The 15467-nt window shown below is 45.8% G+C and overlaps 2 protein-coding genes across 4 annotated transcripts in view; one reads left to right on the top strand and one right to left on the bottom strand.

The window, feature by feature from the left end:
- FAM149A (family with sequence similarity 149 member A) overlaps nucleotides 1–10749 on the top strand; it is a 51799-nt gene extending 41050 nt beyond the window's left edge. For both annotated transcript variants that reach the window (XM_078613464.1, XM_078613463.1), the window contains exons 11-15: nucleotides 1317–1446; nucleotides 3036–3167; nucleotides 3303–3384; nucleotides 4328–4465; nucleotides 5395–10749. In XM_078613464.1, coding sequence (XP_078469590.1) covers nucleotides 1317–1446; nucleotides 3036–3167; nucleotides 3303–3384; nucleotides 4328–4465; nucleotides 5395–5471 — 559 coding nt within the window. In that variant the 3' untranslated portion in view covers nucleotides 5472–10749. The remainder of the gene's footprint in view (nucleotides 1–1316; nucleotides 1447–3035; nucleotides 3168–3302; nucleotides 3385–4327; nucleotides 4466–5394) is intronic.
- A 416-nt stretch (nucleotides 10750–11165) lies between these two features.
- On the bottom strand, nucleotides 11166–15385 carry LOC144732145 (uncharacterized). Of its 2 annotated transcripts, XM_078613466.1 has the most exons (4): nucleotides 15191–15385; nucleotides 13518–13657; nucleotides 12706–12936; nucleotides 11166–12359 (listed from the first exon to the last, which is right to left on the bottom strand). In XM_078613466.1, exons 3-4 carry the CDS (start codon nucleotides 12920–12922, stop codon nucleotides 11680–11682), a joined length of 897 nt encoding a protein of 298 aa, XP_078469592.1. In that variant the 5' UTR covers nucleotides 12923–12936; nucleotides 13518–13657; nucleotides 15191–15385; the 3' UTR covers nucleotides 11166–11679. The 2 variants fall into 2 exon arrangements, with proteins under 2 accessions (XP_078469592.1, XP_078469591.1); XM_078613465.1 differs by lacking the exon at nucleotides 13518–13657 and having other exon boundaries at nucleotides 15191–15384.
- Between the last annotated feature and the right edge of the window lie 82 nt (nucleotides 15386–15467).

Here is a 15467-nt window from a genome sequence, read left to right as displayed (position 1 = left end):
GTTTGCCCGCCACGTGGGTTTAAGCGAAAGGAATGTTACGATGTTTTCTCGTGTAATGTTTAATTTTTGTCCTTTCATTCTTAAGTGTTTTTTTTTATTCTTTTTGGTTGTATCATTAACATCGGTTGATCGGTAACCTTTGGAATGAGTCGTACATTCTCTGCATAGTTGAGAACCCCAAAAACAAGTGACCAGTGGTCGGTTTAAAAAAAAAAAACTGGAGTGAAAGTTTTTCATCATATGCTGTGTAAATCTATGTAAACCAAATAGATTTTTTGCTTGCAGTGTTTTAGGTCGTTGGCATAATAATCTTACACAGGTTATTGTCCACCGTTCACACTTCATCGTCCATCATCATCATTGATGTATTATAGCCTTACTGATTTCATCCATCATTCATCCAAAACAGACCATAACGATGTATATTCCATCACCATGATCTGTTATGTTCTTTATTATTATTATAAGCTGGTAATTTTCTCTCGTTCACACGCCATCATATTCTGCTCGTTATGCATCATTCACACTTCTGCATCATCATCATTACCAGCAAGTCTTACATTTTCAAAGTGCTCACAGTTGCCACAGCAAGACAAGATCCCCCGTATAGCCTGAACAGACTGTTCGGGAAAGTGCAGTTAGCGAGCACCTATGAAAGCCGGCACGGCACACGATGGTGTGGGTAGCCAGTACCACATCCGGCCACCTTTGTCTCCCCAGTGGCAATGTTAACACACCATACTGGGTACTCATTTGAGGCTGAGTCGACCGTGGCGAGACCCAGGACCGATTCAAATAATCATCACTGGGGTTGGCCGTAACAGGGAATCGAACTCGGAATACCAGGTTCGTTGTCTTACAGCTCCCAACTACTGTCACAGCAATCGCACACACACAACAACAACCGCTATTCGCCACTAAGTAGCGGTGACGTCACCACGACGCTTGTGCCAGGCCATATGCACCTTGAGGCCACGTGAAGTGTCGAACGCCCGCTGGCAGGAGGTCACGGGGCAGACCCAGGTGCCACGGGTCGACTGAGATGACCGAGATGACTGGCTGATGCACCACCTGTGCCCCCTACTGTGCCAACTTGCTGTGCTTTAGCCACCCGGCGCTCCATTCGTTGTTGTGAGCGTCGCTCCTCCGCCCTCCGTTGTTGTTGGAGGGCGACTGTCTCCAACTGCCCAGTAGCGTCCTTCACGAGCCTCCTCCACAGAGGCCGATCTTGACACCGCTGGTACCAGTCATCGGCACGTTGGCTCCCGCGCATGAAACAGCTGACTGGGGGTGGGGGCGCATCTCTTCTACCACAGAGCGATGGGCGCTTCCGAGCGGCTGTCGACGCCACAGATGAGTGCTGTGCGCAACACGCTGCTGCCCCCCATCGGCTCGCCGGACCCCCACGAGAGCCAGCTCACAGTGCCGGGGGCGCGCCCTTCACAGGCGAGTCCAGGAGGGGGAAGCGCACTCACTCAACGCCCGTCCCTACATCAGCAATAGTGTACAATGGAGGGGGATCGGTGGCTCGGAGGTCAGTTTGCAGACAAACGGACAGCATTCAATCATTCAGGGTAATGGTAGTAGCAACATACACACAGAATGCGAAATTCGTATATAAATTAGGGATTCAAAACATTAATATTTACCATATGTGAAATGGGAGTGGAGCCGCAGAATGTGTCGTCTTGTGTGTGTGTACGAGCTTACAGGGCATGTAACAAATTCACCTCTCCAAAGATTTGATAAAGTGACAATTAGGACTCGCGCAATATTCCTTCATTTTGTTTCATTTCTGAAGCAAGCCAGTGACCCTCGACGAGTGAGGAGCTGCTAATAAGCAGAATAAGTGCGCACGGTAAAACGGCTTGGTAATCGAGAGTTAACTCTACGTGCATGCAAACAGATTGTCCGCTTATTATACACGGATACCCTGTTTAGCGCGGGGGATGCGTGCCTGTAAACGAGAGTGCTCGGTGAATCGGCGCTATACGGGGTCATTATAGGATGGACCCTATGGAGATGTGTTCCCGACATGGTAATTTATCACCTACGACCAACACATTAGAGGTTCATTGGGTTATTGGAACAATAATACAGATGATAAACATGATTTATAAATACTGTTAATGGTACAAACATTTGAAATAACATAAACAGTGTACTCACCTAGATTTGAAGCTTTCGTGATTGCAAGGATTCATACTCTTTGTTTTTTTCGGTAAAGTCACGTAGGTAAAAAATAAAAAATAAATGAAAACAACTAAATTAAATCACGACGTTTCGGGCGCAACACAAGCGTCCTTTTTACCTACGTGACTTTACCGAAAATAACAAAGAGTAGTGTACTCACCAGCCCATGGTGCGACCCCGAACTTGGCAGCACTAGGAGACAAGATGGGAGTTATGAGCGGGGAGATGGGCCAGGTTGTGGCTCATCCTCAGCTCGATCTAGAGCACGGTCCACATCCACCTGATGCTCACCCGCCTCAAGCCCGCCGTAACACTTGCATTTTAACCTCCAGCATGATCCTTTTCCTTGTCGCTTTTTGCAGCCCCTCCAAAACTGTCACTTGCATGCCTCTTGTAGGCCATTATGGGTCAAAATTGTTCACCAAAACAGGAAAGCAGCAGTAAGAGAAAGACCACGGAGGGACAAACAAAACACCTCGTGGGCGCCACTTGAACTGAACAGAAGAGGAAAGTTCTCATTAGCGGAGAGCGAATGCCGTGCCAACCCGAGTATGATATCGCTCATTGGCTGAGGGCGGAGAGGGTAATAGGGCGCTAATACTGTGCAATGTTTGGATGAGAGCTTATACCGCGCTAACTCAAGTACGGCTTTTCATCATTATTATTTTTATTTACTGTACGTAACATAGGTATTGTATTATTTATATATATACTGTGTATGTATAGGACAAACAGCTCTAACGAATCGGCGCTGTACGGGGTAGCGCTGAACGGGATATGCGTGTACAGATATGAATGAATGAACCATCATCGATCGATCGATCTTACCGTGGCGTGCGCAGACCAAGGGCCGTCTGAGCATTAGCCGCGTGTCGAGCGCCGTCACGGACGACACGGGCCGCCGTCCGGCCCGGGACCGGCCCTCGCTCGTGCTGGAGCATCCGTCGCGGCCCAACACCACGCACACCTTCCGGGTAACGCCCCGTGCGCACTGCAGACCAACAACCCTGCCGGCTTCGGCTGGAAAATGACCGGCTCGTGCGCGGGACCCCCTACGCTTGCGTGCGTTCGGGTTTGTTTAAACACGGGCCTGTCGCGTGCGCGTGCAGTCAGACATGCAGCTACGGAGGTCGCTGACACCCATGGAGTACAATAGCGCCACACGCACCGGAAGAGCCTCCCTGGGATCAGGTATGGTCTCTGCCTGTTTGTGTGCGACCGTGTTGTTTTTTTTTTTATGGGGAGCTGTGGTGCAGTGTTTAGAGCACTCCTCAGAAAAGAAGCACGTAAACGTGGATTCAATTATCAGTCGCGGCCTGCATAAAAGACGAGTCATATCTGAACCAGTCCAGGGCTTCCCCTGGATCAATTCAACCTCGAGTTCGTACCTGGTACGGTGTGTAAATATCGGAATTGGGGAGACAGGGGGCTGGGCGTGGCATTGCTCACCGACCCACTCGTGTGCCATGCTGGTCCGTTGTAGGCACTCGCTGGCAGCACTTGCCGCAAGTCTGTTATAAAGTCAACATAAAATAAAATGTTTCGCTCCGGACGATCGCTACAAAGTATGACCTGTGTTTTGATTTAGGGTGCTGATTTTTAAGGTGCATTGAAAAATTATAATACTCCGATTGATGCTCCTACTGTTGTGGAGTGACTCATGCAGCCAGTTATGGCTGCAGGGTTTTGGTAGTACATGTTGTTTATGTCATTTATTGTGAAAATTCCGTCACAGTTCCTATGATCACTGTTTCATTGGTTTCATGGCTTTATTTTGGTGATTTCGAAAAGTTTATTGGTTTAGCCATGTTTGTTTGTTGTAGTACAGAGTTAGACTGATGGCCTTAATCTAAGTTGTCTTGTGGTTGTTGTTGGTTGTTTGACTTGCATCCCACTTGGATTTTTGCACACAGCGTTGGTGTACGGTGTTTTTTTCTGCAATATTTTGCTGTCTTTTCTTGGATTTTCTGTTTGCACATAGTCACTTTAAGATGTTTTCTTGTTCATGTTTTTTGTTTGTTGCGGTTGCACCCGATTCAAGAGCCGAATGGCTCACAGGGCTATACGTAATAAGTGAACTTGAACAATGGGGGACCTTTGTCTTTGTGAGCACTTGCTGCCTCCCATCCCACAGACTCGCTGAAGATTCGCGTGACCGGGATCGGGCTGAGCAGCGCTGGGTACCAGCTGGACCCGTTCTCACTGCACGCACTCGGCCACTCACTTCTGGAGGACGATGAGGACCACCCCCCCGCGTACCACCCGAGCTGGGGTCAGTGTTCAGGGAGTGCAGTGTCTGTGTGTGCATCCTCGCTTTCCAGCGTGCGACTGTGGTCATCCAGAACAGACCTTAACAACATTTAGTGACGCAATGCCCGATCCACAAATACCACCTGAATGTGAAATTGCAGTTATTGCTCTGCATCTCCATCAGCCATGCGAAGGAAGAATTCTAGATTTGAAGCTTTCGTGACTGCAAGGATTCATACTCTTAGTTCTTTCGGTAAAGTCACGCATCAAGCAAATCTAGCTGTGACGGTCCCACCTGATGACGGAGACTTGTGTTGCCTCCGAAACGTCGTGATTTTTATTTTATTTTTATCAATTTTAATTTAATTTTTTACCTACGTGACTTTACCGAAAGAACTAATAGTACGAAGGAAGAAGACCGTGGCTCTTTAGGGCCCCCTTGTGACCACCTTGGATATCGATAGTAAGGCTACGATTTTGACGAGGTGATTTTTATGGAGGTGGCAAAATGTTACTTTTTGTAGGCTCTCACCTGCACATATTAAGGCCTTGATCTGGACTGGATAATAATCTTCTTGCTTATGGCTGCATGAATCGCTTATAAGTCTATATACATATTATAGTTATCCGGGTAATGGCTTCAATACCTCGGTTAAGTATTCAATCACATTGGTCCACGGTGTGGTCGATGATCTGGTTGGTGTTTGCGCAATCGCGCGCCAGGTTTTCTTTAAATTTCCACTTGTGAATGTCATAGTGGGCGGTTCTTCTGTTAAGACGTGCGGATTATATTTTCAATGTGGACCATTGTAATCGAGGGAGATTAAATCCTGAAGGTTCTTTAATGGTGGGATCGGCGATCAGGCGGTTTATCGGGATCGGTAAACGGTAATTAAACAAATACAACAGATATAATGGAAAACAAATGACCGCCATTATTCTTGTTTGCAGGTGCTGAATCCCACTTGCATCATAAGCCACAGAGTCGCAGCAGCAATGGCAAGAAGCGTTTCCCCATGGCGCTATAGCTCATGGGATGCGGAGGATGGTTGGGCAGCTTTTTCGTCGCCCTCACTGCAGCCCGCGCCGGCGTGAGCGCAGCGCTGGCCAGGCGGGCGAGCCTCATGCTGGACCACGCTCTGCCGGCCAGACACAGCGCGCTTAGACACCCGTCTCCAGCTCGCCGTGGAGGAACTGCGACGTCTCCGATGCTGCGTGAGAGCGCCATGCTGCTGCGTAGGTTTTTTCGAGGTTGCGCTCTGTAGCTCTCCGATGTCGTTTTCGTGTCGTTCGGAACGATGTCCGACGTTTTGCTCCACGTGCCGGGAGACACTTCGGGAACTGAAAAAGCTGTGGTCACTCAGAACCAAAGAATCTTTCTGGCGCGTGGAGCGAAACGTCGGACATGAAGCCGAACGACACGCGGGTACAACCCGAAAAGCCATCGGAGCGATTGACCGGCAGCTGCATCGTGCGTTTGCCACCAGCGATCTGCGTGTCCCATAAACGCATATGTCCGGGTACCTTCAATGCAATTCTATACTCGTTTAATTTGTGCGCACAAGAATTCTGCAGAGACCACATTCGTGTGGGCGCCCTGCAATCGGAGTCGACGTGAGTTGACGTCGCGGTTGTATTCGTGAGATGGGGGGCCTTTTGGCCAAAGTGCAGGGATCAGTCATGCGCAACTAAGCATGGTGAGGCTTGATATACCCAGTGTCAGCGTTTTGGCTTCGCTACCCCAATGCGTGGGCGAGTGGCTCTCTGAAATGTCAACAAAGTCACCCGCCGTCGTGAGGTTTCGAGTATTTATCTTTTTAAAATCCCGGCTCCTGTTCGCAGTATCCTCTCTGCAAACGTATTTTATTTTCAACACTATTTTCAATCGCAAAAGTACATTTTCTGCTTTATTAACGAAAGCAGTGAAATAGCAAACTCAAGATTCGCATAAAATCTATAAATATTCCCATCACATCCAGTGTATGACGCACATAACAGTAACCTAAACAATTACCCCCAGTACGATACACACGTGGGTGCCATACATTAGTTTTTTTTTATTTTATCAGAAATGGGAAAACATTTATGTGTGTTATACACAGGAGCGTATTATACGCAAGCCAACTTAAAAGTGTGGATCTATTGCTTTCAATATTCAGCACGGGAACTTGTTCGTTATTACTGTCTTATATTATTATATTTTTTAACCTCTTTGTCAGATGAGACCATAAACTGTCATTGTTTTTACTCAGGGACAACTTCAGCACAGGAATTTGGTCCACGTAGGGTACCCGTATAAGCCTTGCATCACTTTGGTGCTATCACAGCTCTGTGTAGGATTGGACTGTATAGCCCAAGGAGGTTGCAAACAATATTATTGCCACGTGTTTGAAAATGTAGGTGCAATTTAAAATGCGCAATGAGCAGATGACCGAAGGGTCCGGATTCACGATACAGCATTCTCGCAGAGCGCTTGACTTTCAGGGTTGAGGAGTCTGTGTGCATTGATGGGGCAGCAATATTTGAAACTGTCAATGCTTGCATTGGTTACGAGGCATATTCAAGAAATCTGTGCACAGTGATGTAGCTGTACGGTTGGGGCGATAAATGCAGCATGAATTTAAAATCTGAGACACGGTTGCATGAAGACGCTTTACATATCCAAATCGTATTGTTGTGAGGTGCAAATTCGCATAATTGCTGACGGTTTAGATTCCTCCCCTTCGACGTGTCGTCACAGTCCCACTCGTATGATTTATTGAGCGTCTCCTCCCTTGTGCTTGTGGTAAGCTTCATGGTTCAGGGCATCATTCCTCGTTTTCCTTCTTTGTCTCAGGGCTCAGAATATTTCAGGGCAGTCGACCGATCGCATATTTTCCTCCCCCCTCCCCAAGACTGGAGCACCTCAGCTGCTGTCCGTTATAAACCGTGCACGCCGGTTCACTTTGTAACGAGGGTTGCTGCGATATCATTTTTCAGGGTCCGATACGAAACAATATTCGTTTTGACGATATGACGATTGTTGCGATCTGGTTTCCCCTTTCCATTTGTAATTCACTTTTGTACTGTGTGTGTGCTTTGCTGAATTTACGGTACGAATAAAGATGACTTAATAGTTCAACTGCAGTTCGCTCAACATAAGCCTGTAAATAAATCTTCGAGTTATTGCAGCTTTACAGTATGTATGCTTATAATATACACGCTGTCAGTTATAACAGAAATACACGTGTAATTGGATTAATTCAAAAAATCGGGGTCATATAATCACCATGTCCTCAGTTACTCTGGAAACATTTAGCAAAACTCAAGTTTAATGGGTAATAGCTATTCATTTAGAAATTATTATTTTTCAGCTGTTTTGTTATTTCAAAGAAAACGATTGCAATAAAAGTAGAATATTCTAGAAAAATAAAAGTAACAATAGCACGGTATGTTTGAGAACGTACGATACGATTATCGTGACCCATATAGTACGGCCATATCGTCGCAACCCTACTTTTTTACACAAAGCAGCTGTTACCACTTCCAAAATAGTCGCATTAAACCGGTGGCTAGCATCTGGTAGCGCATTGTTTCCTAACCTTGGGGTTGAAGCTCCCGTAAACCCCATTTATTGCGGTCAGCAGGATTGTATAATCCTCAATGTATGACTAACAGAACAGGTTTACGACTTACTCCGAACGAATGAAACCAGAGCCCTATAAACGTGAAACGTTGGGCCAATATTTGTTCAAACGATTCCAAGCAACAGGCCAATGCTGGACCCAACCTCTGCACCTTTTACTGGGCGAGTGGTTTCTCTACCTGCGCGTAGTTTGTGGCTTCGTGTTCAGCGACTGCGTGCATTGCGCGAACGGCCTCCGTGTTGGGGAGTGGCGGGGAGCAACTCTGTCGTTTAACCCCTGGTTGGGTCAATGGGGTTGTACATAAATGTTTTATTTCAAGTGGCACGTGTGGTGTGTGCCCCATCTCAGGTGTAGATTTTGACTCGTAATTGACTCGCCAGTCTCCTGTTTGAACGCGCTCTGTACGTTAAACCTGTCTGTGTCAATCCGCGCACAGCTTTCCATTTGAAAGCAGAATGTTTAAGTGTCCCAGTCACATTTTATAGCAGATTCTTCATTCGTGTACAGGAGACTTGGGCACGTTATTGTACAATGGTGTATATGAAAATTTTTGCACATACGTACGCGAGTGTGCCTGTTTGTGTGTGTATGGGAAACGGTGGTACACAGGTTAGCGCACTGTCCCACTAATATAATCCCCTGAGTTTAAATTCCTGTCCACGGCTGACATCGATGGGCAGTGATATCTGAGCTGATCCAGGGCCTCCCCTAAGTCAGCGCCACCTTAGATGATTAGCTGGCGCAGTGTGTAAACATGAGCATTGGGAAGACAAAGGTGGATAGGCATGGTCCTAGCCACACCATCCCTTTGTACGCTGATCTTCATAGATGCTCACCAACAGCACTTGCCTATACGGCTATACGAGGGATCTTTGTCTATGTGTGAGTGTATGTATGAATGTGTCGTGCCTGATGAAAGAGATGGTATGTTGGTTAGAACACTGCCCCCATAGGCCCAGCTACCCAAGTTCAGTTGGGAAGTTCTGTTCATTACAGGAAATGTGGTTTCTCTGCCTGGCAAGAGATACCTGAGGTCATCTTCGCCTGTTTTTAGTACCTGGCACATCAAACAACTCCAGTGCTGCGGTGGGGCCGTGCTTTTTACCATCAACAATTTTTTACTGGCCAAAATAGGTGCTCGCTAACAGCACTTGCCAGTCAAACCAGGTGAACGAGGGTTTTTTTTTTTGTACCTGATCATGTTTATTTTGAAGTTGCCAAAGATATGTTGTAATGTCACGTAAACAAGATGTTATGAAATTCAGGGCCGTAATTTAACATTGTTTCATATATTTTGATTGTTGCCATATTTACTGAGGCATGCAGTGATGCGTCGATTTAGAAGTTAAAATCGATTCTTGCGCTCTTGCGCGTGAGAATCGATTGTGTTCGGTTGACTCATCTTGTCCGTCACGAGTTCACGCAAATCCCCTGCATCCGTTCGAGGCACTTGGTGCACCAAAATTTAATGACACCACAATATAAAAAAGAACACATTATTTAATCATAAAAATTATCAAATTTCGAGTGGTACGCGTATTCAACCTCCGTTAAAAGTGTCTTATCGTTGTCGAACCACCGAAGATGCAATTCTACTCTCAACAACAAGAATGCTTTACGTCTTGAATTTGTATTAAATAAATGTTGGCTTTATTGGGTCAATTCCACCCGTTTCTTATAATTGTGTATGTAATGTATTGCCGTTATTAATGGTCAGGGGTCTTTTTTATATTCATGCAAAAAAAGTACTTAATTCTCTATAAATGGGGAAATTTCCTGGCTGGTAAAGTCTGTTAACCAATAAAGCACATTAATAAGTCACTTTGACAATCTGCTTTGTATTGCAACTTAGTCAATTCTCGATTATTCCAGGTTAAGCAATTAGGCCAAACACAATTATTGTTGTATACCTCCTTGGAACGTGGGGTGACCATTTAAGATGTCTCGTCTGTGTTTTTTTTTATTGCTGCACGTAATCAATCGGTGCACGAGTTCAAAAACATAATTGTTTTGCAAGCACGCTTAAACTGCAACTGATAATGGGAGTTTACGATTAGAACGTCGTTCAATTCATTGCACAATGGAATACCCTTTGCATGCCCAACCATTCGCTTTCAGCGTTTACTTTTTCAACAATGTATGCAACTCTTGACATTTTAATATGCATCGATATTGAATATAAACCCTCGTCATTTATTAAAGCACGCGTCAGTGTCTCGCCAATCGCCACAGCTGGTGCAACACTCCTACATTTCCCAATCATCTGTTCAACGGGAATGCGTTACACTGCACATGCACGTAGATTGGCAGCAATGTAAACCATGGGATGTGGGCACAAAAGGTTGCGGTTGAGAAATGTTAGCAAGTTAGACCAGGTTATTTAAAGCCACACTGGATCATCTCATTGCGGTTCAACATCCTATTGACACTCACGTTCTGTTACACATGGCCTTGCATATGATCTGTACATGCTTGTTGTTATATGTACAAGTACTTAGTCGTTTTCGTTTGAAAAATATTAAGTACAAAAAAACCTGCAATTTTGTAATTTGATAGAAATGAAAAAATATGTACATATGTGAATACAGATTGTACCGTTTTATTTTATATTTATGTTTAGCCTTCAATGTTAAAAGGTAAAGTTACATCTTTGGTATAATAAACAATGATAGCTACACGATTGTGTTGTATTTTTCAACTCTCTTAAATTCGATTTAGCAGAATTGCAGGGTGGATTGTTCCATCGTAGGACCATGCATGGCAGCATTTTCGAGGCCATCATATACCAGTGAATCCTGCCTGATGATGTATACCCAGAAACGCTTTGAAATTCATAATCAAGCCCTTTTATTATTTAACATTATGGCAAGTTTTTTTGGCAAGTTTGAATTCACAGAACGTCGGTATTATTTGCGGTCTCCATTTTCTTGAATAACAAAGTAACTGATTGCAGGGACACGCATACACTCTAAATATAAGTGCACGTTTATTATTACTAAAGAGTAGTTTAAAATGGTACCTATGCTCATTTTGAAAATGACCAGTGCCTGAATATCACTGCCACGTTCCCACCAAAAAATACATTTGCAACATTAATTTTAAATACTTATCGTGTTTATTTGGACATGAAATAAGCGATGAACAATAACCAGCAAAATAGCTCAATGGGTAAGAGGCCTGTTGATCCTGCTTTGGTACAAGCCTTGTCAATACCGGTTTGAGTAACGTCACCAAAAAGAAAGGTTACAAAATAGCAATGTTCTTAATCTGAGTAAAAACACATGTCAGCAATTCAAAGCTAAACTCTGCCATATTGTAAATTATATTTCAGTGTTTGAATGACTAAAACACTGTTAACAAAACTTAAGTATAAAAAAAATGCACAATGCACCTGTGTGAAAACAAAGTCGTTTTTAAACACGCTACCTTTATTCTATTTAGTATTTATACAGCGCCCTTTCCAGGGCACTTTACAATGCAAGCCGTATACAAGGCGCAACACCTATTAATGACAAGTTAATTATGCTCATCTGCATCTGAGAATTTTTTTTGCATCTGTTTCATAGCCCACGTCAAATTTCTCTCCGTGCATTGATGCACGGGGAACATCTCAGAGCGTTGCAGAAGCGACCAAATCGTCGGAAAGTTTGCCTTTAACACGCGATTTGAGAATGCCCAGCAACTCCGAGAGCACGCCCATCTCCTCCTCGTGCATCTGGCGTGCATCCTCAATCTTCTGCAACTCTAAGTCGAAGCTTTCCTTCTTTAAGTCCTTGACCCACTGGGGCACACCACTGTTCCACATCACCCTGCGCCTCTTCCTCGCTCTGGCCTGAACTTCCTCCTCCTCCACCGCGGTGGCCGATGCAACGGGCCACTCTAGCACCTCCGGTTGCGACGACGGGACCTCCTCGCTCAGCTGGTGGTCGCCCTGCTCCGACAGCACCACTTGCACCATTAAGGGCCGGTTCATGATGAGCGAGCTGCGCGTGGCCACGGGGTGGATCTCCGCGTCTGGCCCGTACATCTCATCGAGCTCATTGAAGAAGGTGCATTCCGTCCGACTGTTGCCGAACTTGTGCTGGTCAACGACTTTGCTGTAGACCTTGAGTAGCATCTTCCACCGGTGTTCGCACTGCCACTGCGTGAACATGTGGCCCTTGGCCTGGAGGCCGCTGGATATTTCGTTCCACAGGTTCTTCTTCTTGTGCTTTCCGCACGTGAACTGATGTTGCCGTTCCTTGTAGAGCGAGATGAGCAGCTGGGTGGTCTCCTCGCCCCATTTGTGAGCTACGCACAGAATGGATAGAACAAAACGTGAGAGGATTAATGGGTTGACGAAACAAGTTAGTTTTTAAACAAGCAAATTTCTCTGGAATTGCCAAACGTTTTTACGACAGAATGTCGGGGTAAAATAGCAATATATTATATTTAATTTTTATTATTTTATTATTTCCCTTCTACGTGACTTTATCGAAAGAACCAAGAAGAAGAGCAATCAAGTGGTTGTACTTTGCAGGTTTTACTATAGATTGACAAGATTTATTTTACTATAAGCTGTTGATTAAATAGGAAATCTCTTACCGCTTATATTTCTTCATAACAAATTCACAAAATGCATCTATGGCAAAATCACCTGGAGAATGTGTCTTGCACTGTAATGTCAAATCGTTGAAATCAGTGTCCTTGCTATCGTTTTGGCTGGGAGAGCTGGCAACGGGTGGCGAGCTGGGTGGGTCAGGGACGCTGGTCTCAGCCTCCAGCAGTGGACAGTCGTGCGTGAGGGCCAGGTCCACATCGTGAAACTGCTCCAGGCACTTGGAACACTGGTAGATCTGCATCAGTGTGGCCATGCGTTTCGCAAACCCTGCACAGATGAAAAATCAACAGACGTGTTAACACTTATTGGTTACAACTTTCATAGTGCTCACCACTTGACCTTTGGCCCTTAGGGCCTGTCCTCTGCAACTGTTTTAATATAAATAGCAAATTAGCATATATATTAGTTTTCAAGGACAATGCATACATTATCAAAGCATATTTGTTTGCACGTTTCCCCACATGTATGTGTGGTTAATGCACACTTGATGCCTTGTTATAGGTGTCTATTTGGTGCTCTTCGCAACATTATTATAGCGTAATGCCATCACCAAGACGCTGTTTCATCGTCTGCATGGGAGCGATATTACAGTAGCTTCGCAGTAGGCGGCACTGTGGCTGTGTTTTCCCGATCGAGTAGAAGCAGTCGACTTGCCTTAAAACGCGAACTCGCATTTGCAAAATGAACCGCAGAACTATTTTGTTCAGAGGAACGCGATCCCCCACAAAATGCAAAGAGTCGGCCTCGAGCTGGGAATGAGTATTTGGGTGGGTGTGTGTGTGCGCGGGCATGTGTGTGCGGACATGCATGTGTGCACGTGTGCGTGCATGGGAGCTGAGTGGACTTGCCGATGACTGGTACCAGCGATGTCAAGATCGACCTCTGTGGAGGAGGCTCGTGAAGGACGCTACTGGGCAGTTGGAGACAGTCGCCCTCCAACAACAGAGGGCGGAGGAGCGACGCTCACAACGAGTGGATCGCCGGGTGGCTAAAGCACAGCAAGTTGGCACAGTAGGGGCACAGGTGGTGCATCGGCCAGTCATCTTAGTCGACCCGTGGCACCTGGGTCTGCCCCGTGACCTCATTCCAGCGGGCGTTCGACACTTCACGTGGCCTCTATGTGCACATAGCCTGGCACAAGCGTCGTGGTGACGTCACCGCCACTTAGTGGCGAATGGTGGTTGTTGTCTTTGTGTGTGCAATGGTGGTGACTCGTTGCCTTCATTTCCGACTACAAGCTAGCATCAGGAATCAAGGTAAGTGAAAGTAAGTTTTCTATTTTAGTTACTTTTTTTTTACTAGTCAGTATTTTTTTCCAGTGTTACATGCAAATGTGCAATATTTATTCTTAATTATGAATGTAACAATGCTTTCCTTTTCATCGAACCGTAACACTTTTCATTACACCGACCGATATGGGGATTTAATTACGGTGCATTTTTGTGTTCCGACTTAGCAATGGGTCTCGTGAACGAATTGGGTTCGTAAGCCGAGGACTGTCCCGTAACATGCCGGACGATTTCAAATTTGGGGACAATTTAAACCGTGAAGCAAACCCCGTAACTTGGCCCTAGGAAACAATGTCACGCTTAGGGCTGACTGAAAAGTGGGCTTGCACAATGGTGTAATGCACGTTACCATAAATAACCCAACCGGTAATAGATATCCATTGCAATTTATATGCATCTCATTAATCACCCCACCCTGCCTTTGCACGTGAAGGGCTCACAAGAAACGCCATCACATCGAAACAGGAGGATTTCTCCACAGACCTGGCTGTCTGACTGATGATAGTTGTAATTAATTATTGGCGAAACGTCCTACTCTATTGCAAATGTTGTGGCTTTGCTCTTCAACACATCCGTATGCTGTACTAGTAACTGTCGGGTGGTGGCGGGTTTAACGACATTTATTTTTACGCGATCTAGCCCCAAAAAACTGTATTATGAACGACTAAACAGTGGAAGGAAAAGTCACAAAATAAGTTGTGCGCACGATATTCATGGGTTTTGGCATCGCGAGAACGTGAAAGCACGGCAACTTGAACGAAGCAGGCTTCATGTAGCAGCGGACACATCGTAAACATGAGATGACGCTCTATCACCGCACCGATGGATTTAGGAATCCACTGCTTTAACTGCCAATCGCTTACCTCGCAGCCCAAGTTGTAAGCAGCGGTGACATCAGACAAAACAAGACAGCAGTGGCTTAGCCGTGGAAGGTTTAAGTGGTATCCTGCTCATACAAGCGCGGTATTAAGCTAATACACAATAACATGGCGGGTAACACACGATCTCAATGTATAGGTACAACACAGCAGTATCCCGTGAAAAGGTCTCCGCGGTTTTGAGAACAAATGCCGCCGCCTATATGCAGTAGTAGTAGTTGTTACGATTCTCAGAATTGTTGTCGTGAAGAATGAAAATCGTGTCGGAGCCTCGCAACAACAAAAAAGTTGATCATTTAAAGGCGTTCGCGACCGATGGCTCTTCACACGGGATCGTCGCGACGCGAGCCTCACCTTCGAAATAAACCGGGGAAGGAGCGGCAGAGGCACCACCACCACCACCACAGCGAGGAGGGGAAACAACGCGGGCGGACCGTGAAGCTCTCTCGCCGCCGCCGCCGCTGCTGCTGCCTTTAACATAAAGCTCAGGGGCCAGAGGGAAACTTCCGGAAGTGGAATTCTACTTCCGGAAGACGAGGCCCAGGCGGCAAGGGAGCATCTACCGGAAGTCGAATTCCACTTCCGGAAGACGAGGCCCAGGCGGCCAGGGGGCAACTTCCGGAAGTCGAAT

The sequence above is a fragment of the Lampetra planeri genome, chromosome 41 (genome assembly GCF_965212315.1).
Source record: "Lampetra planeri chromosome 41, kcLamPlan1.2.h2, whole genome shotgun sequence".
Taxonomy (NCBI): domain Eukaryota; kingdom Metazoa; phylum Chordata; class Hyperoartia; order Petromyzontiformes; family Petromyzontidae; genus Lampetra; species Lampetra planeri.
This window is presented reverse-complemented; position numbering and strand designations above follow the sequence as displayed.